At 43.5% G+C, this 27,631-nt stretch overlaps 1 protein-coding gene and 1 long non-coding RNA gene across 2 annotated transcripts; both read left to right on the forward strand.

The window, feature by feature from the left end:
- The first annotated feature begins 2,041 nt into the window (after positions 1-2,041).
- Positions 2,042-15,344, forward strand: LOC141500526 (far upstream element-binding protein 2). The gene is made up of 19 exons (XM_074203743.1): positions 2,042-2,449; positions 3,982-4,078; positions 4,746-4,784; positions 5,111-5,150; positions 5,963-6,012; positions 6,377-6,448; positions 6,865-6,922; positions 7,382-7,556; positions 7,805-7,903; positions 8,460-8,558; positions 8,704-8,806; positions 10,081-10,181; positions 10,472-10,616; positions 10,703-10,863; positions 10,967-11,076; positions 12,017-12,105; positions 12,191-12,391; positions 12,585-12,662; positions 12,764-15,344. The coding sequence occupies exons 1-19, from the start codon at positions 2,192-2,194 to the stop codon at positions 13,036-13,038; spliced, it is 2,250 nt and encodes a 749-aa protein (XP_074059844.1). The 5' UTR covers positions 2,042-2,191; the 3' UTR covers positions 13,039-15,344.
- A 2,443-nt stretch (positions 15,345-17,787) lies between these two features.
- Positions 17,788-27,409, forward strand: LOC141502765 (uncharacterized). The gene is made up of 3 exons (XR_012472634.1): positions 17,788-17,799; positions 23,260-23,328; positions 27,343-27,409. It is a non-coding gene; the product is annotated as an uncharacterized LOC141502765 (long non-coding RNA).
- Positions 27,410-27,631: the final 222 nt, after the last annotated feature.

Consider the following 27,631-nt stretch of genomic DNA (forward strand, 5'->3'; position numbering starts at 1 on the left):
AGTTACCTGTATCTGACCTTTACTAATTAACATTTTTATCATTTATTTGAATAAAGAGGAAGCAGCCTTGAGAAATTTTGCAAGTGGCACAAAACAGGGATAATTCTGTGTTCAATTCAAATTCAAATTCAATTTTCAAAATAATCTTCTTGATAGGTACAGGGGGCCTGCCAGCAAAGACTGGGTTTTACATTTTTAAAATAAAATATTTAAAAATAAAAAAAAATACTTTTGTTGTTAAAATAAACAGTCATCATTCTTACTTCTCCTGCTCACTGTGCTAGCCTGTGGCACCAAATCCGAAAAGGATGAAGTGTAATGGGTATAAGTATAAACATGCTGTACTTTTAAAAAAAATCAATTTTCCAAGTTCAAGAAGGGGGGAGGGGGAGTGGAGAGAAAGATTGTGGTTTGATAGCCTGAAACAGTTCTGGGGATCAACAGGGTCATCTGGTAGCCAAGAAGGGTAATGCAAATGTAAGACTGCATTAAGAGAAGCCTAAGATTGGGGAGTTGATGGTCCCACTGACCTCTGCCCACATCTGGAATGTTCAGTTCTTTAAAGGGTGAAAGGACCTCGGTGTGCTGGAAGCCAGCCAAAGAAAAGGGTCTCGAGTCAAAACCATAAGAGAATACATTGAAGAAATTAGAGATACTTGGAAAATAAGAGAGAGTTGGCTTTTAGGATTCAAGGGTAATCCTGTCATAAAGGGAATCCGGTACTCTGTGGAGTTCCCACAGAACTAGGAAAATGGGTGGAAGTGCAAGAGGCAAGGTATACTCTGATGGAACATAGCCTGCCTATGGGCAGGGCCTGCTCAGCTTGTTACTAAATGCTTCCCAGTTGCCAGCTCGGAGCTGGAGGCTTAGGATGCCCTGGTGGTTACGGAGAAGCCCAGTCCTTGAGTGGAGGGACATGGCAAAGGGGCCCTCCACCCAAAGCATTCCATTTCGATCCAAGGCCCTAGGTGCAGAAGACTTTTGGCCCAAGCGTCCTCCGGGTGCCAGGGTTGCGGGTAAGGAGCTGGAGGCCCAGCAGCCTAGGCTTTCTCTGCTTCGAGTCCCGTGCCTGGCTTCATTTGAGGACCCGGAGCCCCACACCACGTGCTCTAATTCCCCTGCAGACCCCAGGCGCCGGCAGATTCCTACAGCGTGGGGGGGGGGGGAGAAGCCCTTCATCGCATTGGTTAGCACCGCAGTCAGTCACTCCCGTTTAGCCAATCGTTGCGTGCCGCTTGGAGGTTTGGCCCACCCTGAGGCACTTATCCTCCCTCCCCCCCCCCCAGACACACACTGGTTCCCTTCAAAATTGATTCTATTTCCTTGCTACTTGTTCGGAGCGATGCCAATCAACTAAGTTCCACCTCTGGCACTTAACCTTTGACTTTGTTTGGCAGTACAAGTGCTGAAAGGAGAGTGGTTACCGTGAATGTCAATCATGGGCAAGACCAGCCTCAGCAAGTCCTTATTCGTGAGGGTTTGGTTTATAGTCATGGCAATCATTACATCAACTTGCCCCCTATTTTTATGTGAACCTGATTGGATCTTGTGGATATCAATCATTTTGAAAGTCAGCCCCCTTCCTTCTGGCGCTCACGAGAGTTCACTTTGGCCGTCCTTCCCGTCCGATTGCCTTGTCAATCTCATCTCGAATCCGCCTCCCGATTCTGGAATGCTCGTCTAATTGGTCCCCTCGTCTTCTCTGGCGGTCCGGAATTCTCCACCTTCTCAAGGAGCGCTCACCGTGGATTGATTCTGCGAGCTGTCCATCACCCTGCGTCTCCCGCCTTCCCTCCCCTTACGTCCCTGTCTCTTTTGGATTGGCTGTCAGCGTGCCCCCCCCCCCGTCACCCCTCCCCTCCCGGGCCCTCCCGAATTGCCGGTCTCCGCTGCCATATCCAGGGCACACCATTGGTTCTGCTAACGTTGAGTCTCATAGCTATTGGCTGGCTGACGCCGCTCTTCACGCCGGCGACGGGGCGAGTTCCCTCCCTCCCCCCAGTCGCGCCCCCCGCCCTTCCCCCGCCCTCCTCCTCTCCCCAGCCGCTCTGCTCCCAGACTCCTTTGCGGCCGTGTGGAGCGAGGCCTTGTTCCCGCGTTGAGCCGCCGCCGCCTCAGCCCGGGCCCAGCCGCGTCGCCTCAGCCCCGTTCGCCCCCCCCGCCCCCTGAGGGGACGCCCTGCCCGGCCGCCATGTCGGACTACAGCACTGGGGGGCCGCCGCCGGGGCCCCCGCCGCCTGCCGGAGGAGGAGGAGGCGCCGGGACTGGAGCCGGAGCCGGGGCCGGCGCCGGGGGAGCCGGGGGGCCGCCGCCAGGAGCGCCGGGCGCCGGGGACCGGGGAGGTGGAGGGGGCGGGGGCCCGGGCCCCGGCTCGGCCCCGCCGCCCGGAGGGGGAGCCCCGGGGATCCGCAAGGACGCCTTCGCCGATGCCGTGCAGCGGGCCCGGCAGGTGAGGAGGAGGCGGCGGCGGCGGGGGGCGGGGGGAGGCGCGCGCGCGAGGCGGGGTCACGTGGGGGGCTGAGGAGGGGGCATGTGCGCGCGCGCGGGGGCCTCGAGGGGCCCGGGGCCCGGCCCCGCGCGGGGGGCCGGAGCGGCCCGCCGGCCTCTTTAGGGGCCCCGGCACCCCGAGGCGGTGGGCACAAGGGAGGCGTGGGAAGGGGCGCCGTGACCTTCCCTCACCTTTCGGCACGTGGGGGGAGTGGGTGCCGCCGCTGCGCCCCATTCATTCTCGCCGCCCCGCGGGAGGGAAGGGGCAGAGTCCCCCCCTCCCCATTCTGGCGCCCTCCCCCGCGGCCCCCTACCCCGAACTTCGGAGCCGGCTCTGGGTGGGGCCCCAGGACGGGCCCGAAGCCTCGTCTCCCTTCGGGACCCCCCGCGGGCCCCTCACTCGCGGGCCTGGCTGCCGGCTTGTGGCTCCTCGCCACAGGCCATGTACGCCGAGTGCAAGATGCGGCTGTCTCGTCTGGCAGAACCGGCACTGTCCGCGTGGGGCCAAGCACCGGCCCGGGAGGGAGCCGGGTTCCAGGCCGGGCCCGGTCCCGTTAGAGGAACGCCCACATGCCCCGTGCCCGCCTGTGGTGTGTGGGCCTGGCCGGGGGTGGAAGGAGGAGACGAGGTGCTAACTCGCTTTGGCCTGGGTGGGATCTCCCAAGCCCGAGGCATAGCATTTAAACTGTTGTGAGGAGCGTCTCATTGAAAGACCCAAGTTCTGGGTTCTTGTTTCTTGGACTGTTTGACACGAGCCTGAAAACGAAAGTTAGTGAGGTTGAGTTTGTTTGAAGTGGATGGTTTTGGGTTGTTTTTTTTTTTTTTTGCTTGATTGGAATCCGTCTCTAGGAAGTGGCCCTGCCGATTGGAATTAGAAGAGCTTAGGTTTCTATGTCACACTTCAAAACTGAATATTTGAAGATGAAAATAAACTTGAGGAAGGTCATCTTGAGCATCCTTTGAGACCTGGGGAGGCAAAAATTGCTAGCAGCTTTGGAAATTTTAGTTTTGATTTTAAGTCCCAGAGGACCCTTGTTTTCACTGTAATAGAAACACCTTTGAGGAATGAAAAAAATAGATTTAGGTTCAAGTTGATAGGGGAATGTCTGGGAGGGAGGAATAGAATCTGTTGGACTGGCCCTGACCTCAGTGAAAGGACTAAATGTCAACTCAGGGGTCCGGGTTCTTTAGGTCCTTCTGTTAGACTCCTCAAGTTTTCTAGATTCAGGTATGGGGGGGTGCAGGGAAGAAGTTTTTTAATGAATTCTCAAGTTTGAGATTTAAACAAGTTATTTCCATAACGTTGTCACCAAATGACTTTTTAGAAGTAGGATTCTACTAGAGAATCTTAACATCAAGTAGCAAATAATGATTTGAGAAAACTAACGTCTACAGGGAAGAAGAACCTTTCTTTTTCTTTATACTCTTTCCAGATCCATAGACACCATTGTTTCTTTTTGGTATTAATTCTCTTGTTTTTTAATTGATTTTCAGATAGCAGCAAAAATTGGAGGTGATACAGCTACTACAGTCAATAACAGCACTCCAGATTTTGGGTTTGGGGGCCAAAAGAGACAGTTGGAAGATGGAGGTAACTGCTGACTTGTATAACTTGAGGGGAAGGGGGAAGAGAGTGACAGAGAGGTGGTGGCTATGTGATTTGAATATAGGTTTGAGTTTCTTATTTTAAAAACTGCTGGTTTGTTTTCTGCAAAAGTTTCAGCAAATCTAACTTCTTATTCTTGCTGTCCTAAAAGAGCAGATTGACAAATTTGGGTTGGGGTGAGATAGTTGGTGTAGTTGTGAACTATTAGAAAATTTTCTCCTGCTAGAACCCAGCAAAAACATGAATAATTTCATCTGAGGTCCGACTTAAAAGTTTGGTGCCAGGTACATATTCAACAGTTACCAATGGTAGCCATGAAAATAAGGCAAGGCAACTTTACCATCCTGAAATCCCATTCTTACTATTCCAACTAAGGCCTGTTTCTCTCCCAGCTGGAAATGTTTTCAGTGTCTCTGTCTCTGAATTATTGTTCACTTGTTAAAAAATATATTTTTTTTTTAACCCTAGTGTTTGGTAGAGTTGAGAATCTGTCACTTTTATGGTATTTGGGCTTTTCAGTCTACTGTCAGTCTCTCCAAGGTTGGGGAGAGGATGATTTGCAAATCTATATGTCTAAAAACATGTTGCATTAACAATGATTCTGAAGAAGCAAGGAGTGGAGGCTGCATCTAACATCTTTTTGATTCCACAGATCAGCCTGAAAGCAAGAAACTGGCAGCCCAAGGCGACTGTAAGTTCATTTTGGTGTGTAGGGGGCCTGAGGCTAAGAGTTGTCTTTGTATTTGTCAAGTGTTAACTTTCTTTTAAGATGTAATCCTTGGAAAGTTAGACCCTAAAATGCTAATCCTCAAGCTCCCATTTTCTGTGTGCCTGCTAAGGATTTAGCAAGGGGGAATTTGGGATTTGTTAAATGGAGCTCATCACCTTTACATTCCTTTCCTCATAAGTAGTGTTTCCAGGAAAGCATTTTGAAAACTTTAAAATGCTGTAGAACCAAGACTTTTTATTGATTATCAGCACTAGACCAATACTCCTTTGGATTTTTTTTTTCCCTAGCTCTCAGTTCTCAGCTTGGGCCTATCCATCCTCCTCCCAGGTAAGCCACATTTTGAACAATTTCTTGCTCTCTACCCCTAACCTTTTCTTCAGATTTGCCAAGAGACATAACTATCAGAATATTCAGTTATTTGGAATTTGGTTTTTTTTGGTTTTAGCACTTCTTTGAAAGATTGGGTGGGTAGGGGAAATTGAAATCTTATTTCCTTTTCATTTACACTTGTGTCCATCGGGTTTTGGGGGGGGAGGGGGGAATTTGCAACTTTTTATTGACTCCAGGGAGGTGTGGGCTCAGTTGTTCCTGCTGTCTATTGGTGGTTTCTTATCTATCTTCTGTAAGAGCTTGTTTCTTGTAATGACACTTCCAGGGCTTGTCCCATGGACCTGTCACAGAACTATAGAGTTGGAGCTGAAAGGGACCTTAAGAGATCATGCTGTCCAACTCCCTCATGTTATACAGGAGGAACTAGGCCCTAGAGAGGTGATTAATAATATCTAGCATTTATATAGGACTTTAAGGTTAGCAAAGAGCTTTATATGTTGTCTCAGTTGCCCTGGGATATGGTCAGCCTCTGGTTTGGGGAGGGGAGGCATATTGATAATCATAGTCTTACACTGCCATGGTTTGAGGCTGGGTAGGATCCACATCATCCCAATATGTGGGCAGTCAGTAGCTTCTCAAGAAACTTCTCCATATGTAGGTTGACTGGTACATGTACTTTTGAGTTTAGCAATCCTCACAGTGCTGTGTATCAAGACAGTTGTTCTTTTTCCTGGTGACCCCTGAAATCTTCCCATCCAGATTCTCTATTCACATTTGAATCTGTGATCTTCCCACTTATCCTTTTATAGGTCTTCAATGACAGAAGAGTACCGTGTCCCTGATGGCATGGTGGGACTGAGTAAGTGGACCTGCTTGGGCGGGGGGCGGGGAAGACCTGTAGAAGCTGCCAGTCTCACCTTGGTCAGGGGCCCTATTATCTTGGTTTCTGAGGGCCAGCTTCCTGTGAGATTGTGCCAGACCAGACGTCTTTGGTTTGAAAGAGTCTCTTGTTCTCATTTTAATTGTGCCCTTCCCTCATTCCCCCCCTCTATTCCACCCTCATCTTCTCTGGACACTGTAGCTCTTGGAGTGGCTGCTGCCCTCTTTACTGAAGGTGTAAGATGGGAGGAGGGTAATATCTACTATGAAACAAAAACCTCAGGAACTCCAGGTTCCCTGAGTAATGCCTATATTTTTTTTCTTTTTAATTTTACCCCATATAGTCATTGGCAGAGGTGGTGAACAGATCAACAAGATCCAGCAAGACTCAGGCTGCAAAGTACAGATCTCACCAGGTATGAGGAGGCTCCTTGTGAAGCTCTACAACCTGTTCATTGATCCCCAAGTCTGTAGTCAAGGAATGCATTAACCCAGGTTTCTATTGAATACAAGCAGGTGTTTTGTCTTTTAGAACTCCATTGGTTGGATGTCCCCAGTTTTCAGTCCCATAGGACAAACACATCCTCACCATCTCATCGGTCATATAGTCATTGTCTACATGTATCTGAACTGACCTCAAATGGGGTCATGGAGATTGGACTGAAATGACTGACCAACAAACATCTGAACTAGAATAGAATTACTTCCTCTATAAACTGAATGAGTGACCAAAGTAGTGTTTTAGGAAAAGTTTGTCTAACTTTACCTGGATTAGGGAAAGTTTCTTTTTTATAGAGACCTTGTTCCCTGATCTTCTGTCCTTCTTCTTCAGACAGTGGTGGCTTACCAGAGCGAAGCGTGTCCCTGACAGGAGCCCCGGAATCAGTGCAGTATGTATTTGGCTTTTGTTACCAATTGTAGCAAAGAAATGTATCTAGATCGAGTTGCTTTGATCTTCTCAGAGTAATGAAGAAATAATTGGGGAGGAGGAAGGGGGGAGTGTTTGAACCTTATGGTGTTTCTCTGAGCCTTTTTGCCATTCAGAATAAGAGGGTCTCTGGATGTAAGATTTTCCCTTCCTATTATAACAAAGATTAGGCCATAGCCCCATTTTATGGGATTGATCATGGTCTGTTAAATGTCCTTTATTCTGTATCTTACTGGTTCTAATTCTCCAACAGTGACTGACTATTCTTTCCTCTAAACACCTGTATTCCTTAATGATAATTTTGTTTGCCAGGAGATACTCAAACCAGGCACTGCTTCACTACTTCCTAGACTAAGGGTGTGTTAGAAACATTACCACTTAATTGACATTCTACATGAGAACATGTTTTCTCTCTTCACAGGAAGGCAAAGATGATGCTGGATGACATTGTATCTCGGGGCAGAGGTGGCCCTCCTGGACAGTTCCATGATAATTCAAATGGTGGTCAGAATGGCACAGTGCAGGAGATCATGATTCCTGCAGGGAAGGCTGGACTGGTGATTGGCAAAGGCGGGGAGACCATTAAGCAGCTGCAGGTGTGAGAGTGACCCTGAGGATAGCTCTCTTCCAGACCCAGTCCTCTCCCCTTTCTCAAGAAAATTGAACAGTACTATAGGACTTGGCATTGATCTCTGCCAACATCCAGCAAAGACTATCAGAGTCCTCTTACCATTTGTCCTTCCCTGAACCCTTTGTCTTGAATCCTGACATTGTTAGCCCTTTCCCTTGTTCTGACTTGTTGAGCAAGAACCTGTCATTAACTGTGGCATTGGTGGTTGTACAGGAGCGAGCTGGAGTGAAGATGATTTTAATCCAAGATGGATCCCAAAATACCAATGTGGACAAACCTCTCCGGATTATCGGAGACCCATACAAAGTGCAGGTAAAGAAAAGCGGAAAATGGTTGTTAGGAAAACTTGAAGGGGTGAGATTTTACAGACTTGGGGTTAGACAGAAGGTAGCAGCTGTTGTAAAGAGAAACTATAGCTCAGGCTACAATGGAGATGGTTCTTGCAAAAATCATGACTGAGATATAAGGGTTGAGTTTATCTTCATTACAGGCTTCCTTGAATGTAAGAAGTTAAAAATTGCCCCAGCTCTTTGGCCCTGCTACCCCAAAGGTCCCTTGGCCTAGTTTCAATTTATTTTGGGTTTTCCCTCTGGAGTAATTGGCTCCTAGATTCTGGCAAAGTTGTTTTTTCCCTCTATACCTACTCTTCTCTTTACTTTTGTGTCAACATCCAATTCCTCCCACCCTTTACCTCCATCCCCCTCAGTATTGCTATGGATCAACTGAGTACAGAGTAACTATTCTATTGGAATCCAGCAGACAGCTTTGCTTTCTAGTTAGTATGCTGGGGTTTGGGGCAGAACAAAAAAGTAATTGAGGGAAGAGCCAGTTTGTCCTGCTATTTTATAAGTAACCACATATGTTGTAGCAAGCCTGTGAGATGGTGATGGATATCCTCCGAGAACGTGACCAAGGAGGCTTTGGGGACCGGAATGAGTATGGATCCAGAATTGGTGGTGGGATAGATGTAAGAATGCTTTCTCTTGGGTTAACAGGGTAGGGGATGGGAAGGGATATTGTTAAGGGGGGATACTTTCTGCCTGGCAGCAGAGGGCAGCAGAGACATAAGAATATAGATCACATTGCTTTTCCTTACCTTATCTTTTACTCAGGTGCCTGTGCCCAGACATTCTGTGGGTGTGGTCATTGGGCGGAGTGGAGAAATGATCAAAAAAATACAAAGTGATGCTGGTGTCCGGATACAATTCAAACAAGGTCAAACTCTTATTAACAAGTTAAAACTGAATGTTTAGACTAGCTCTTCCCTAGAGGTTTTATAGTTCAGCTTGTATCCAGGGCAGAACTCTCCAAAGCATCCTACCATGCATACCTGAATCACAAATACCTGAAGTACCTCAATTATCTCTAGAAGCATTCAGTTCAGTTAAGGTGCTCGGATTAGTATAAAATGTTTCAACATAAACTTGTTCATAGACCTGGAAAGGAAACTTAGAGATATCAAATGTAAAGTCTTTGTGTTGGGTTGAAATATATATTTTTTTCTCTTCAGATTGTTAGATCAGATGCAGATGGGCAAGATGTCTATGCCCTTGACTCCCAGATCCCCTCGCAATTGAGGGAATTAATTATTCCTCTATATGTCTCATGTAATCCTTCCCCATGTGACCAGTGGGCCATACCCAGTGAAGATGCTTAGTCCGCACTTAATAGTTGCTCACCTACATCTGAACCTGGCTCTCAGTTAACTTTTTCTCTTCCTTTGAATGGCAAATCTGTCTGAGGATGAAAAGCACCCCTTACCTCGACCTATTAATGTTTGTTAGAGAAGGGAGTTCAATTTTTAAGATCCAGAGTCATTGCTGGGAGGCACAAGATGGGAAATGAACCCATTAGGTTAACCTGTTATTGCTTGATATTAACTGGCCTTGTTCTCTTTTGTGGGAGCCATCCATGTCTACCCTGGTAATGAGGGGTGAGTGTTGTGTAATCGCCAGCTCTGCCATCAGATACTCTAATTAATCATCTTTCCAATTGGTTCTGGGCCAACCACCAGAGAGAAAGGGGCACAGAAATGATATAGTTCCTGCCAAATGTGATAAGCAGTGTTGGAGAGGATTAGAAAAGTTTTCAACTTAGTAGCCATTGATTTGTTATGCAAATACAAATGAAAGCAATTCTACATAAAAATGTAAGTTCTAGGTTTTTTACCTTTAAGGATGCATATGAACTCAAGTAAAAGAAAAATATACTATCTTTTGAACTCTTTCTGATGTTGTTGCTATTTATGTTTTCATGTGGCGTGTAAATGTTCTGTTACTGCTTTCTTGACTGTATGACTTAACTGATTTCATTTTAATAATTATCATTTCATTATAAATGTCAAAATGTGTACATCCCTTCTCTAGTTTTTGAAAATCCTATGTTTATCTCCTTTAATTTCAAATCTAATCTCTCATAATCTTTTATTTTAGGCAGGTGGTCTTATTTTTAAAACTGACTTTTAAAACTTTTTTGATGTTTGGTTTCAGATGATGGAACAGGTCCTGAGAAGATCGCCCACATCATGGGACCTCCAGACCGGTGTGAGCATGCTGCTCGAATCATCAATGACCTCCTCCAGAGTTTAAGGGTAGGCCCTAAAGTGTGGGTTACTAGGAGTATAGGGGTAAGGGGAGTTAAAACATCCAACCTACCCCACAAGATTTGGAACTTGAAAGATCATATCACACTTGTTTAGACTTTGTATTCAATGTTGTATTACACTGACAAGGACTTTTAGCAGTCATTTTAGTATATAGTCCCTTGGGAATTATAAAGGGCAGAGCTGGGATTTGAACCCTAAATAAGGTTCTTGCTGCTTCATTCTAGGATCATCATTTGATTTGCTATTCCTCACATAGTCTTTATTTTTTCTTACAGAGTGGTCCCCCAGGACCTCCTGGGGGCCCAGGCATGCCCCCTGGAGGCAGGGGCCGAGGTCGAGGCCAGGGCAATTGGGGACCTCCTGGTGGAGAAATGACTTTCTCCATTCCGACTCATAAGTGTGGTCTGGTCATTGGTAGAGGTAAATGTCATTCTCTACTGCCTAGTCTTCCTTCTTAAGCCCACTTATGTCAGCAATGTTTAGAGCTTTCCTGCTTTTTCCTTTAGGTGGGGAGAACGTGAAAGCCATAAATCAGCAAACAGGCGCCTTTGTGGAGATCTCTCGGCAGCTTCCACCAAATGGGGACCCTAACTTTAAACTCTTCATCATCCGGGGATCCCCTCAGCAAATTGACCATGCCAAGCAGCTTATTGAGGAGAAGATTGAGGTGGGAACAGGTGACAGGGATATGAAAGATAATGTGGCCACAGCCTTTGTCATCATGCAGTTTATGTCACTTGAAACCTGACTTATGTTTTTCTTTCCTACAGGGTCCTCTCTGTCCAGTTGGACCAGGTCCTGGAGGACCAGGTCCTGCTGGCCCAATGGGGCCCTTCAACCCTGGACCTTTCAACCAGGGGCCTCCAGGAGCTCCTCCTCAGTAAGTATCTTTTTATGACTTCACAAATCTGGGATGAGAAGAGCTGATTGGGGGGGGGGGGCACACAGGTTTTATGATCCTTTGTGTCAGTGAGGTGCCATATAGAAGTACCTTTTGATATTTACTGTTAACTTCTTGGGGAAATGTACAGTTGGATAACTTTAAGTCTTCTGATGTCAAAACTGAAAGTGCCCTTGGAGATTTTCAAATTGCAGATCTGAATTGAAATGGACCTCAGAAGTCAACTAGTCCAAATGGCAATCTCTTCCACAGTTCTTCTTCACGATGGTCCTGTGAGAGCGGTAGTGCCAGTGTTCTTTTCACATAGCTAGCAGTTGTTAGTTACATAGGAGGAAACAGAATCTAAAGGCTAAACAACAGGGCCACCTTCAAGTAAATGTCACAACCAAGACAACCCTGGTCTGACTGTAAGCCCAGTGTTCTTTTTCCTTATTGTTATACTATGTTAACTTGGCAATATCCCAAGTGTGGGGCTATTTATTTTCTCTGAAAATTTCTAGAGATGCAGAATTTTTTACTTACTAAGACAGGCAATTTCCTTTATTGACAAGTCAAAATGATAAGTTTTTCCTTAATCTAGTCAATATTGGTCTCATTGATTTCATTGCATAGATAAGAAAATACATGTCTTAGAAGAACCTACCTGAGAACACATAGCGATTCATTTGATAGATCCAGATCTCTCCTGTCACCTTTTGTATTTTTTTTTTGTTTTTGCAAGGCAATGGGGTTAAGTGACTTGCCCTTGGTCACACAGCTAGGTAATTATTAAGTGTCTGAGGCTGGATTTGAACTCAGGTCCTCCTGACTCCAGGGGAATTCACTGTGCCACCTAGCTGCCTCCATCTCCTGTCATCTTAATCCCCACTCTTGATGCCAAGTTCCATTTTTGCTCATCAGTACCTTCTTCCTTTTTAAGTGCGGGAGGGCCCCCTCCACACCAGTACCCACCCCAGGGTTGGGGCAACACTTATCCACAGTGGCAACCACCTGCTCCTCATGATCCAAGTAAGTAATTAGCTGAAGGGAAGGGAAGGAGGCTCAGATTTTCCCCCACCCCATCCTCCCTCTCAACTCTGGCTTTGCTTTCCAGATAAAGCAGCAGCTGCAGCAGCAGATCCCAATGCCGCCTGGGCTGCCTACTACTCACACTACTACCAGCAGCCCCCAGGTCCTGTGCCAGGTCCAGCACCAGCCCCCACGGCCCCACCTGCCCAGGGGGAACCCCCACAGCCCCCACCTACCGGACAGTCAGACTACACTAAAGCCTGGGAAGAATATTACAAAAAAATAGGTAAGGTTGGGGAGGGACCACTGAGAAAGAAGACAGGGTAATTGGGTGTCTCTCAAGGGGAAGAGAAGCGTCAGTGATCAAGGGAGAAAAAAGAAAATGGATTGATATGGACACCATTTCTCCTGTGGCCAAGAATACTTTATTTGGCAAGAGCCATGACTTTGATGGTCCCCATCTCTTCATGCTTCTTTAGGCCAACAGCCTCAGCAGCCTGGTGCTCCCCCCCAACAAGATTACACAAAAGCCTGGGAGGAGTACTATAAGAAACAAGGTGAGGTGATGCTTTCTGCATTCTGGGGTTGAAAGGGAATAAGATCTGACTTGATAAAGTGGACCTCAAATTCTCTCTTCCATCTTGCTTCCCAACTACAGCGCAAGTGGCCACTGGTGGTGGACCTGGAGCCCCCCCAGGTTCCCAGCCTGACTATAGTGCTGCCTGGGCCGAATATTACAGACAGCAAGCCGCCTACTACGGACAGACCCCTGGTCCTGGCGGCCCCCAGCCACCACCCACACAGCAGGGACAGCAGGCAAGTGGGAATTGCCACCCTCCTCCTCCTCCTTTTTCCTTCCAACCCCCGGCTACCGTCCATCCTGCCTTAGTGGGTAGCGCCGGAAATCCCTTCCCCTGCGGGGTGTGCCCTTGATGCCAGCATCGGGGGCCGTGTGGCCGGAGGTCTCCGGAGTCCCCACAAGACGGGGACAATGTGCGCTGGGCCCAGAGGTTAAACAGAAGAGGCCTCCCTCCGCCAGCCTGCTTGTTCCTGTGTAACGCTGTCGTGATGTTGGGGGAGAGCACGAAAAAAATTACAAGGTGGAACTTTTGAACTGGTGGGTGGTCCTGGGGTGGGTGGGGGGTGGGCAAATAGCTTGAATGTTGGTTGCCATCCCAGCCAACTAACTCACTCTCACTCACTCTGTCTCTTTCTCTCAATCTGTAAATCTGGCCACTTGAGTTTTAAAAAAAGCCTTTTTCCTCCCCTCTCCCAGGTTATGGATTTATTATTTTTTTATCAATGATCATTTCCCCCAAAGTCTTGAGTGATTGTGTGTGTTGCAGGCACCCCCTCTCTGGGGTCAGCACCATCTCTGGCGGAGAAGAGGGACCGCCCTGGGGAGGAGCCAGGGTCTCCCTTTCTACCCCTCCCTGGCTGTTATTCCCCATCCCCATTCCGCCTTGGCTCAGTCTCTTCTGCGAATTTTCTCTCCCCCCTTCTGTCACTCTTGTGCCCGCGCCTCCGATCCTGATCCTGGTCTTGTCTGTGGAAGTGGGCATGACGATCATTGCCACCCTCAAACCTACCTCACAGGGGTGTTGTGGGGACACCATGATCTTGAACAATGTTTGTTGTAAAGCGCCGGGAGTTGCCCTCCTCCGAATGAGGGTGCACCCGAGAATGAGAAGTCATCTCGCGCTCTCTTCCTGCCTGTTCTGTGGTCGTTTCTCATTCTTCTTGTTCAAAGAGCCAGAGAGTCTGATTTCAAATACACACTTTGGAGCACTTGCCTAGGGAGCTGAACTCCACCCTCTGGCCTGCAAAAATTCACTGCATTTGCCATAGGGTTGGGGGATTTCCCTGCCTTTCTCTCTTCTCTTCTCCCCTCAAACTGCTCCTTAGGCTATTCTGATCCCATCCTGGTGACCCTTCTAGGCCCCTTCCTGCCCTCCCTTTCCCTGGGTAGTGACCAATTCCTATCTCTTCCCTCTCCGCAGGCTCAATGAATCGAATGAATGTGAACTTCCTCATCTGTGAAAATCTTATTTTGTTTGTTTTTTTTTTTGTTTTGTTTTGTTTTTGGCAAGAGAGCGATGGCTGCCTTGGGGAGGAGGGAGTGGGGTGAAGGGGGAAGCAGGCCCCGCTGGGCGGATAGAGCACTTGCTGAGTGTTTTGCGCTCTCTCTCGCTCTCTTCTCGCTCGTTCTCACTCTCTTTCTCTTTGTGTCTCACATATTTTTTTTTCTCTCAAAACTCTGGATTCCTTATTTTGAGCCGGCCATAGAAGAACTAAATCTCTGCAAAAAGCAAACAAATAGAACCTATAAAAATTCTCTCTCTCTCTCTCTCTCTCTCTCTCTCTCTCTCTCTCTCTCTCTCTCTCTCTCTCTCTCTCTTCCCCTCCTTTCTCCCCCCATCCTCCCTCTTTACCTCTCCTGCCTTCCCTCTTCTCCCCATCTCCCCTTTTGCCTTCCTAAAACTGCCTTTTTCAGGGTAAGGCAATCCATCCCTTCTTCCCTCCCCCCACAGATACATCACCACCACCAGCCCCCTTCTTATTTTTAAAATAAACTTTCAAAAGAAAAAAAAATCATTGCTTTTTTTTTTTTAGTTAGAGTTGGAACATTCCTTGGAGTAGGTGTGTTGGGGCTGCAAGAAAAAATAGAAAAACATCTCCCTTGCCCCCTCCTGAAACAGCAAGGCCCACTCAATCCCCTTGGTCTCTGGTCTCCCATCCTTTTTCTTCCTGCCCTCTTTGAGTAGCAATTCCAGATGTGCGTCCCTTCCCATCCTTTCCCCTCTCCCAATTCCTGGGACTGGTCTGTCATATTTCATCTGTTCGAGAGGAGATTGAAACTGAAAACAAAATGGGAAAGAAAAACTTTAAAAAAAAAATTTAAAAAAACAATTGTATGGCAGTTTTTACTTTTTATCGCTCGTTTTTAACTTCACAAATAAATGATAACAAAACCTCCCCCTGTGTCCACTGGGTGCTGTCTGTCTGTCCTTCTTCTCTCTGTCCGTAGGATTTTGAAGCGGATGTTGTTCACTATAGATGTTGTAAAAGCCTGATAATGGTGATTGAAAAATACAAGCTTCCTGTGTTCATTTTTTTGTTTTTTTTTTAAGAAAACAAAAACAAAAATACAGAAGAAAATAGTTTTCTGCAGGCGCATTGTGCTTTTTTTTCTTTCCCTTTTTTTGGTTAAATAAAGTGCTTTTTTTGTTTTAAAAAAACCCACCTTGTGCTGGGTGCAATTGTTTGCTGGTGGGGAAAGCGTCGTGGTGGGGTGTGGGTGGGACCTGGAGTGAAGTCCTGAACCTCATCCCTCTTATCTCCCCTTCTGTCCATTCTGGGAGTGCTGAGGACCACCTGGGCAGAGTTCCTATAGTTATTTTCCAATGCATGGGAACCAGGGACCTTCTCCCTTGGGATTTGGGGGTGGAGAAACGAGCATCAACTGATGCCTGGCACCCAGTGGTTCCCATGGCTGCGGTCTCCTGGTAGATTCTGAAGTGGGAAGTGTAATGCAGACAGCTCTGGATTCAGAGGGCCTTGGGTTCAGATCCCACCTTTGTTGCAGTTAACAGAACATTTGTATTTACATGAAAGGGTTGCTATGAGACTTGGTGATACGAAAGTTAACTAAGATTTTCCCTCCTTGGGCTTGAGTTTCTTCATGTGTAAAATGAGACCCCTCCATATAACTGAATGAGTGCTCCAGTTCTAGAATGTCCACCTGCTTCCCAGGTTTGGGGTAAGAGCCAATGAGGACATGTTTGTCCCATTTTAAAAGCCCCTTCCAGCTCTGATTTTGAAGGGTCTTTTAGGGGCTTATTTATTCCAAAGGTGATTCGGTTTATCTGAAAACTTGTGCTAGCTGAAAAGCCAGTACTCTTGCTTCAGTCTCCATTGTGATCTCTTCAACTCACACTGGATATCATCCCTGACTTAGGCAAGACTATCCACTCCCCTTGAAAGGATAAGAAATCATATGTTTTCAACACTTGATTTACAATGCACTTGGCTTCACAAAAAACGGGTGGGGGAAGAACAATTGGGATTAAATGACTTGCTCATGGTCCAATAGCCTTTTGAGTTAGCTTTATGGATTAAGAAAAAGTTTGGAGAAGTACAGGAATATACCCAGTTTCAACTAGAAAGAATCAGAAACCAAATCTAATCCATGTTGTACTCCTAACCTTATTTCTCAGGTGAAGAAATGACTGACTATCCTAGGGTGCATGGTGAGTGTTGGAGGCAGGATCTGAATCTTGTTCCATTACCTTATGCTGTTTTATGCAATTTCATGTCAGAATTAAAAGAATGAATCAGAGGCAGTAACTTAAAGTCACAGAGAGTGACATTATTTAGCACTAATTAGGTGCCAGATGAAATGTAGAATTAACAGCAAGCTTACAATCCCAATAGGGGAGATTTTATATATAGAGATATATACACATAAATGAACTGTAGGCAGGATAAAAAAAAGATAAAGCTTGAAATTCCAGGAAAGTTGTCCTATGGAATAAATGGGATTTTAGCTTCTACATAAGCCAGGAAGCAAAAAAAGAGTGAGAGCATTCCACAACATGAAGCAATCAGAAAAGATGCCAAGAGCTGAGAAATTGAGACTCTAGATATTGGCAGACAAAATTGTAAAGGTAAAAAGGGCTTAGATTATGATCCCAAATCTGAACCTAGAGGCAAGTTTTCTGAGTAAGAAGGATGGGGGTAGGGAGGTAAGACAGCCAGACCTGCATTTTATTTTATTTAGGTTTTTGGCAAGGCAAATGGGGTTAAGTGGCTTGCACAAGGCCACACAGCTAGCTAATTATTAAGTGTCTGAGACCGGATTTGAACCCAGGTACTCCTGACTCCAAGCCGGTGCTTTATCCATTACGCCACCTAGCCGCCCCCAGACCTGCATTTTAGAAAAAGTTCTTTGGTAGATGAATGTAGGCTGGATTGGAGTGGAGAGAGAATTGTACCAAGCACACTCAACAGCAAGCTATTGCTACTGTAATCAAAGCATGAGGTGAGGAAGGTCTGCTCCAGAGTGGGAGAAGCGTCAGAGAAAAGAAGAGCATATTTGAGAGAAACTGATGTGGATAAAATCAATAGGCCTTTGCAGCAGTGGATATTTGGGGTGAGAGATTGTGAGGAGTCAGTTGAAGATGAAGGTTGAGACATTGGAGGACTGGCAGGATGGTGTTGCCCTCAACAGAAATAAGGGAACTTGGAAGAGTCAAGGGTTTGGGGGTTGAAGGGTTGGCAAAGACTTACTGTAAATTTTAGGTGGAATTTTAGCTTAGACTTGAGAGAAGCCAGGGAGTAGAGATAAAGATCATTCCAGACATGGGGAGGGGGACAGCCAGAGAAAATACCTGGAGTTGGGAGATGGAGTGTCTGGTTTGTGGAATAACAGAGTCCATTGTATTATTTGAATTTCATTTTGGATTTATTGAATTTAAGATGTCTGCAAGGCTGTTTGGAGTTGCAAAATGGAGGTCAGCAGAAAGGTTCCAGCTGGATAAGGAGATCTGAGGATAATCAGCATAAAGATGATAATTGAATCCTTGGGAATCGATGGGAATTCACTGTGAGATCATAAAACCCGAGGGACACCTATGGCCATGATCTAGAAGAGGATTCAACAAAAGGAGGCAAAGAAGCAGACAAGAGTACAGGGTACAGAGGAAACCCAGGGATGAGGGTATTCTGGAACTCTAGGGAAGAGTATTGAAAGAATGCAAAGCGGTTAAGGATGAAGAATGAAAAAAGATCAGTGAATCTGGCAAATAGCCATTACTGATCATTTTGATGAGAGCAGTTTTGGTGAAATGATGAGATTGGAAATTAGAGTGGAGAGAATTAAGAGGAGAAGAAGTGAGGGCATCTATTGTAGACATGCTCAGAGTTAGCCACAGCGGGTAAAACTGGTATAGGGAAAATAGTTAAGGGAAAAAAGATTTGAGTCAGGGATTTTTGAGGATGAAGACATGGGAATGTTTGCAAGCAGTAGAGAAAGATTTAAAATGAGTTGGACAGGTAGTGAAGTGATGTAGCGGATAGAGGGAAAACCTAAGTTCAAATTTGACCTCAGACATGTACTAACTGTGACTCTGGGCAAGTCATTTAACCTCATTTGCCCCCAACAAAACAAACAAAAAAAAGTGAGACAATCTGTTAGGTTGAAAAAGGATCTCTTGTGCAGGTAAAGAGATTACCTTGGGGGCGGCTAGGTGGCGCAGTGGATAGAGCACCGGCCCTGGAGTCAGAAGTACCTGAGTTCAAATGTGACCTCAGACATTTAATAATTACCTAGTCATATGACCTTGGGCAAGCCACTTAACCCTATTGTCTTGAAAAATCTAAAAAAAATAAAAAAATGAAGAAAAAGAGATTACCTTGGCAAGGAGAAGGATCACCTTTTCATGTGATACAGAGGTGAAGGAGATAGTAGCAGAAGATATATGATAATATGAGAAGGGGAAGAAAGGGAGTGAATGATAGAGTTTTTTAAAAACAAAATATTAGGCAAGGTTCTCAGCTAAAAAGGAAGGCAAAGAAGAACCCTGAAAGACATAAGGATGGATAATAAGGTTTGGAAGAGGCACCATGGTGAAAATGATGATGATGATGATGTTTGTCCTTCATTTTCAAAGAAGACCAGAACATCAGGGAGATGAAGTCATGACAAGCAAGTAAATTGGATTTGAATGAGGGAGGGCTGTACTAAGTCAGCAGTCTCACTTTTTCCTCCAGAGCCATCTGGATCTAGTGACCAGATAGGAATCACGATGACTGGAGATCACCCTGAATGAGAGACAATCAGGTTGTGAGGTCACATTTGAACTCGGGTCCTCCCACTCCAGGGCCCATGCCAGAGCTCAGTTGAGGAGGCAGGGCTAGGACCAGTCATCAAAGGATTGTTTTTACCTGCCCCTGACTAATCTTAAGGAATCAGCTAATCACTATTCAGGATGGTTAGGGAATGGGTTTGTTCATTCTGTGGTTCTACTTTGTTGTGGCTTCTCTCTCTCTTAAGCTGTACATACTTTTACAGATTTCCCCTCTGTTCCTCATGTGGCTCTTAAGAGCAGGCTACTTTAGCTGTCCTAAGGCCCTCAATTGGCTTAGAAGTTCAGTGGGATGGGGTGGCTAGATGGCACAGTGGATAAAGCACCGGCCCTGGAGTCAGGAGTACCTGGGTTCAAATCCCGTCTCAGACACTTATTACCTAGCTGTGTGGCCTTGGGCAAGCCACTTAACCATTGCCTTGCAAAAACCTAAAAAAAAAATTTCAGTGGGTAGGGGTAGACTCTGGCTCTACCAAGTCTCAATAATGTCACTTAGCAAAGGGTTTCTGATAGCATCGGAGGGAGGTAGTGGGGATCCTGGGGTCAGTCCTAGGTTCAGTAGAGGAAGTGGGCTCTGCTTCTGCTTTCATCTCTCTAAGTACATTCTGCCTTACCAGGAAATGGGGATTGCTGTCATTAGATGAAGAACTGGAAAAGATTTCAGGTATCCAACTCTTATTTTACAGGTGACTTAGAGAAGAAACTTAATCCCAGATCACACATGAATAAATAGTAGAACTGGGATTTGAATCCATATCTAAATCTTCATTTTCAACTCTTAAATGGCTAGAGTCTATCAAGGGAATTCCTTCTGCTTTAAGCGAATCTGATGTTTGAGAATGGCAATTTCTCTACACAGTGTCAAAGATTAATTAAACCAGATAATTCTCTGAGTCTTAGGGGAACAATCTGAATGATACCTTACAGTCAGCCAGTTAGTCAATAAATATTTATTGTTATTATGTGCTAAGTGGTGGGGATACTAAAAGAGGCAGTGTGTGTGTTTTTAAATTCATCAAAGCACTTTTCCATCTATCTGTCTTCTCAAAACTGCCTGCCAGTGGTGCAATATTGGATCTGGAGTCAGGAAGACCTGACTTCAAATCCTGACCCATACACTTCCTAGCTATGTGACCCTGAGCAAATCATTTAACATCTTCTGCCTCAGTCTCCTCAACTGTCAAAGGGGGGATAAAAACACCTCCCCAGAGTTTTTGTGAGGATCAAATGAGAAAAAATTGTAAAGCATTTAGTTTTACAGTGTCAGACACATAGTAGGGGGTTAATAAATTTTTTCCTTCCTTCTAGACAATCAGGGAATATTCCCATTTTAAAACTAAGGATATTGAAACCCCCCCCCCACCAGAGGTAATAAGGAGTAAGAATAATGAGTGGGAGTAACAAAGAGGTGAATTTAGACATGAGAGGGAGGAAAACCTTTCTCACAATTAGAAATAACCAAAAGAAGAATAAACTGAGTTCTACTTCACTGAAGGGACTCCAAGCAAAGCTGGAAAGCTTTGGATATTTGGTTATGAGTTAGACTGGATGACCTCTGGATTGAAGAAGGGGAGGAGGTTTGGACAATCAAAATGGGGAGCATTGTAGAGAATTAAAGAGAAATAAAAGGATTGCTTTCCTGGCCCATTGAAATTAGATAAATTTGTATTGGACCATGACCTTTTATAAGTTCAATTTTACTTTTTAGTTCTGAATTTTCCCTCTTCATCTTCCCTCTCCCTCACTTATTGAGAAAGTAAAAGAAAAAATGCATTACAGACATATGGCATGAAAAACAAATTCCAGGAAATGCCAGGAAAAGGGAAGGAAGGAAAAAAGGGAGGGAGGAGTGGGAAGGGAAAGAAAAAGAAGGAGGGAGGAAAAAGGAAGGGAACAAGGGAGGAAGGGAGGGAGAAAAAGGGAAGAAGGAAGGAAGGAAGTTCTGCTCACCTTACTTTGCATTATTTCATACAAATCTTCCCAGATTTTTCTGAAACTATACCCTTGATCATTTCTTATAAGACAATAGTATTCCAAATGATCACTTTTTTTTTTAGGTTTTTGCAAGGCAAATGGGGTTAAGTGGCTTGCCCAAGGCCACACAGCTAGGTCATTATTAAGTGCCTGAGACTGGATTTGAACCCAGGTACTCCTGACTCCAAGGCCCGTGCTTTATCCACTACACCACCTAGCCACCCCAACAGTAGTATTCCATCACATTCATTTATTCAACTATTTTCCAATCTTTGGACATCTCAGTTTCCAACTCTTTGTCATCACAAAAAAAATATTGCTATAGTTATTTTTGTAAAAGGGGCCATTTTCTTCTTTCTTCTATCTCTTTAAGATATAGACTTAGTAGTACTGGACAGTTTAATAACTTTTAAAACTTCCAAATTACTTTCCAGAATAACTGGACTAGTTCATAGCTACACAAGTTTAGAGATTTTTAAAATATGGCTATGGATAGCTTCAGTTTCTTCTTCTGAAAGTTGTCTATGCATCCTTCAACCATCTATCAGGGAATGGCTCTTATTTTAAATTCTATGACTTCTTCCAGTACTGTTCAACAGCATTGACAATGAAGTTATGTATGTGCTCTAGCCATTTTGGAAAACAACTTAGAATTATGTAAGAAAAGTCACTAAATTGTTCCAGAGATCCAAAATACAAAATGAAATATGTGCCTCTCCACAAAAACAAAGGAAGTAGTGTCTCACAGAGGCAGTGCTTCAACTACTAGTAGTAGGAAGTGTGATTTGAAGTACCTTACAAGTTTAACTTGTACCAATTCATTCAATTGAACAGGCATGAAATCACTTGTCCATCACCCTAGCCAAGAAAGCTACCAGCTTACTTTCAATGAGTATGCTTTAAGCACAGATTTTCCCAGTTCTGCTGGGAATTGTATTTTAAATCTGAAGGAATAGAATAATTTTACATTTTATGTTTTGCTCCCCCCCATTCATTGAATCACAATATTTTATTCCTTCCTCAACATGACCATGAAAAAAATTTTCAATATTAGTTAAACAAAAAGCATTAATATCTGAACCAAAGGAGTAGTAATTAATACTCGTCATCATTGATAACATCTGAATTTCTGCTTTCCCTTACCACCCTCTTCTGTTGCATACCTCTTTGATTTGGCAGGGAGAGAAAAGATAGACAATGCCTAAAAACCTATGCAGAGAAGCTCTTGGAGTTCTGGATAGCAAAGAGTCCTCCTGACTCCAGGGCCGGTGTTCTAACCACTGTACCACCTAGCTGCCCACTGGATAGCAAAAGGAAGGGAAATTATCTCACTATAATCCAGCTTCCCAGACTCATTGCTCTCAAAGGAATTGTCCCCATGTCCTAGAATGACTCCAGCTGAATCCTCTGATCTACAGGTTGCTAATTATTATAATTGGTCCATTGCTGTCCTTTGTACTCAGAGGACCAAAATGATCTCACTATGTTGGGGTCAATGTACAATGTGTTCAAATGTGACTGATCAGACCAATACAACCTTGGAAGACTCTGCCATAGTTCCAGCACAAATAGTCTGTATGAATATTTAGGATGGAGCATTCTCTAAATGTGCACATTTCATGTTTTTGAGCTACTATAATTCTTCTCTGCTCATAGAGCATAGTGCCTTCATTGATGCAGGCATGCTATACTGTGCAGTGTCTCACTTGTTGACTTGTTTCAGTGGTGTTCAACTCTTTTGAACCCATTTGAGTTTTCTTGGCCAAGATACTAGAGCAGTTTGCTGTTTCCTTCTCTAGCAATTTTACAGATAAGAAATTGAGGCAAACAGGTTTAAGTGACTTGTCCAGGGTCACACAACCAGTAAGAGTCTGAGGTCAGATTTGAACTCAGATCCTCCTAATTCCTGTGCCAGTGCTCTATTGACTATGCCAACTAGCTGCCCACATTTCACAGTCTATTACAGTGTTCTTTGGAGAGATCCTGAGAATGTCCTTATATCACCTTTTCTAATCTCTGTGTGAGCATTTGCCTTGTGTGAATTCTTTGTAAAAATAATGTTTTAAGTAAATGTATGTTTAGCATTGGAACAATGTGGCTAGCCCAACAGAATTGGGCTCTCTTTAGTAGAGTTTCAATGCTTGGCAGTTCAGCTTAAGAAAGGACCTCAGTGTCCAGTAATTTATCTCACCAATGATCTTCAGAATCTTAAGACAATTTGAATGGAAGCAATTTTGAAGGTCAGCCCAATGGCTCTGTAGAGCTTCAGATTGGTAGGCAAATAATACCTTTTTTCTCTCACATTTTCTACCAGAGCCATCCAAATTCTGAACTAACTCTGGCAATGCATGCATTAATCTCATCCTCTCTGTGTACATCTTTGGTAAGTATACTGCCACGATAAATGAACTAATCTACAGCATTCAAAATTTCTACATTTGCTATAACTAATGGTTCCATGTTTGATATTGTGGTGCTGGCTGATGGAGCACCTGTGTTTTCTTGGTGTTAATTGTTCAGCCAAAATTAATACAAGCAGCAGAGAATCGATCCATACTTTGTTGCATCTCAGCCTCAAAAACTGAATTCTTGGCTTGTACCCTTTTCAAGTTACATAAGTTACCCTCAGTGTAATAGCTGACCTTGAGGCCATTTTCATCTTTGTTGAAGGCATCTGAAAGGATTACTAAAAATATCATGGTAGAAAGCATGATAACAATCACACAGCCCTACTTCACTCCATTGGTGACTGGGAAAGAGTGAGTACATTGTCCATCATCTAAAACCCATGCAAGCATGTCATCATGAAACTGATATACACTACCAATGAACTTCTTTGGACAACCATATTTTACCAATTAATACCTCAAGCAGGGCAATAAACACAGGGCAATAGACCAGGAACCCTAGGCAATGTCTGGATGAGTAAAAAATAGAGAGTAGTTCCTTCAGTCTCAAGCAAGTTTACTCTCCAAGGGAGTGCCCCTCCTACTGTTCTCTGGACCCATCTTACCCTAAGTGAGAGAGGTGGTGAGGACTTTGACTGATACATGGTCACAGTCACAGTCTGAACAAAAGTAAAAGCTGGGAAAAGATAGTTCTATCCTCATGAAGGTGGGGGCCATCTGAGAGGGAGTAGATGAATTTTTACTAACTCAAACACTTTCAACCCCACATCTGCCTACATACACATATAAATGGTAGTCAAACTTTGAGTAATTGAAAAACCAATCTGAATAATAGACAATGAAATATATCTCCCTTTTCATAACAGAAAAGCAGGGGATGTCCAGGACAGAATGTTGAATGTATCATATACAGTATAGTCACTCTATAAGATATTTTTGTACAACAGTTTTCCTTTGTCACAAATTATGGTGGAATCTAGGAGAAAAGACAAGGAAAGGGGAATAAACACTTATATAATCCCTACTCTGCTACAGTGCTAAGTTCTTTAAAAATATTATCCCATTTGATCCTCACATCAAGCCTGTTGGCAAGATGTTGTTGTCCCCATTTTATAGTAGAGGAAATTGAAGCAAACAGAGTAAGTTACACAGGGTCACATACTTAGGAAGTCTCTGAGGAAGAATTTGAACTCAGATCTTTTTAACTCTGGGCCTAGCACTCTATGTGCCTATAATCTAGCAGGAAAGTCTTTTATTTTTTCTCAGAAATGATTATAAGGACAAAAAGCATAATTAATATTGACAAAAATAATACAGTCAAACTTTAAGTAACTGAAAAATGGTCCTAAAGTACAGATAATAAAATGTTCCTCCCTTCTCAACATTAATTGTGAAGATTAAGATAAAGGAGTGCATTCTTCCTATTGGTTAAAAAAAAGTCTAGGATGCCCCTGTGCATAGGGAATATTGTATACATTATCATTTATTACACCAATTGGTTTTAACTGATTTTCTTTGTTAAGAGAGAGCTTCTTTTTTTGGAAGGGGAGAGCATATTGTGAAAATATTATAAAAGAGATTATAATATTGTAATAGAAATCAAAGGCTTAGATTAAACATATTTTTTTAAAAAATCTTATTAAATTTGAACCAGTTTTTTAACTTATCAAAATCTTTGAAATTGTCATTCAAAATGATAACTTTTCCCCCAGATTCATGTCTCCTGTTAATATGATAATCTGGTCATCTATACCTTTATCCAATGTTCAACAGCACAGGGTCAAGCAGAGGGACCTGGAGCAATCCACTAGTTTAAAAACCAAGTTCTTCATTGTGCATCATAAGAGCAACATGGGATTGATGATCAATCTTAATGGACTTGCTCATTTCATCAGTGCAATAAACAGGGACAATTTTAGGGTATCTGCAATGGAGAATTCCATCTGTATCCAAAGAAAAAATTGCAGAGTTTAAACAAAGATCAAACTATTACCTTTAATTTTTTTTTTAGTTTGGTTTTTTTTTGCAAGGCAAATGGGGTTAAGTGGCTTGCCCAAGGTCATACAGCTAGGTAATTATTAAGTGTCTGAGGCCGGATTTGAACTCAGGTACTCCTAACTCCAGGGCCAGTGCTCTATTCACTGCGCCACCTAACTGCCCCATTACCTTTAATTTTTAAAAAAAAGTTATCTTATTTTGTAATGTTGCTCTTATATTTTTTTTTCTTAAGGATATGATTTCTCTCCCAGCACATTCAATTTTGAGCAATGTATAGCATGGGAACAATGTAAAGACTATCAGACTGCCTTCTGTGGGGGGTGGGAGAGGGAATGGAGATTGGGGAGAAAATTGTAAAATTAAAAAAAAAATTTTAAATTAAAAAACAAATTCTTGTATCTCAGTGTGAGAATCCCCATGCTAGAAGGATCTATTTAGGATATGATACTGAACAATTAATTACTTTTTTTATAGTTCTGCCTTAAAACATTCCCTATTCTTACGTAATCATATTCTTCATCTAGTTCTCCACCTTCTTCACAAAGACACTTGACAAGTAGAATGTGTACTAGATCTGGTGCTGCTAAGGCCATATCCATCTACATCAGGTTCATTGTTCTACTTTCTGAAACCTACAGAGAATGATTTATTGAATTAAAATATATTTATTATATGCTTACTGTGCTTGCTAAGCTCTGGGAAAACAGCATCAGAAGTGAAGAGATGGGCAGATAAGTGACTTGGTGGACTCCCATCCTGGAGTCAGGAGTTCCTGAATTCAAATCCATCCTCAGACATTTGATATTTACCAGCTATGTGACTTTGGGCAAGTCATTTAATCCCACTACCTTGCTAAAATTTAAAAAAAAAATGAAGATAAACTCAACCTTAACAGAACTTACATTCTAACAAGGGAAGATATACTGAGGAGCGGTAACCAGGGACAGGGCATTTTGGTGTGAAAAGTTATAGTCAAAGGGAATAGAACCATGGAGGGTAGATTGGCACACCCTTTCCAGGATCTTTGGCCACACTGACCTGAATATGGTTCCATAACAGCAAGGGGATAGGGATGAGAAGGGTTGATCTAGGACAGAGGCATCAACCTAGAGGCAAGTAAAACTTCCCAGTAAGGCATAACCAGATAAAAAATGTAATAACAAAATAAATAAAAATATAACTTGAGAGAGAGAGAGAGAGAGAGTGAGAGAGAGAGTGCAGTTAGATGTATAGTGGATATAGTGCCTAGACTGGAAATCTGGCCTCACATACTACCTGTATAACACTAGACAAGTCATTTAACCCTTTTTGCCTCAGTTTCCTTATCCATAAAATGAGCTAGAGAAGGAAATGGCAAAACACTCCAGTATCTTTATCAAGAAAATTCCAAATGGGGTCAAAGAGTCAGACATAACTGAAAACGATTGAACTAATCAATATATAGATCCTGCAGAGATTCATTTCTATTTGAGTTTAGAAATGCCTGTAATGTCAAATCATTGGGAGAGAAGATGGTAGGGGATTTAAAGTGAAGCCCAGCTAAGGAAAGTTGAACTGTTAGGATGAACCACATGGAAGACATTTATCAGTCAGCTTTTTGGAGGCTCTGAGGTAAAAGCTACAGAGCAGAAAGGGCTTTGGACCATGATTTTTGAAAAGTAGGTTGTCATGCAAATTAATTAACCAGCAAGGAGTTATTTGCCAGGTGACCCTCTATTCCTGCCATTGGTTAAGATAGGTCTCTGATGTTTCCATTGCTCACATACATGATCCCCTTCCCCAATCACTATTTGTCTTTGGTTTAATTGCCCTCACTAATCAGATTCAAAATTGAGTCTGGGAGAAAAAAAGAAAATAGAACAACTCCTGAGAATTTTAGAAACCTCATGTTATTTTAGTAAATGGCTTTGCTTTGAGATATTTATATCAATTATTAAAGGAAAACACATTGCTGGAATTTCATGTAGGATATATTTTATTTCCATTTACAGGAACGCACTGGGGGGGGTGGATTATTTTCAACAGGAGAGTTGACTACAACTGGAATCCTCTTAACTGAATGCCTTCTATCATCAGACTGGTTGACTGTATTTGACTGAGCAACTTTTGAAATTTCCACCACTTTTTAAAACTCACAAGGTCATATAGTTAGGGTGTTTGTTTAATCAATCATGATGTTCTTTTTTTTATGGAATTAAAGAGAAGTTCTTAAAAGAATCTCAGGGTGTACATATTCTCCTTTGTACATTTAAAAAAACCAGTCAGATCTATTGATTAATT

The sequence above is a fragment of the Macrotis lagotis genome, chromosome X (genome assembly GCF_037893015.1).
Source record: "Macrotis lagotis isolate mMagLag1 chromosome X, bilby.v1.9.chrom.fasta, whole genome shotgun sequence".
In the NCBI taxonomy this organism is placed as follows: domain Eukaryota; kingdom Metazoa; phylum Chordata; class Mammalia; order Peramelemorphia; family Peramelidae; genus Macrotis; species Macrotis lagotis.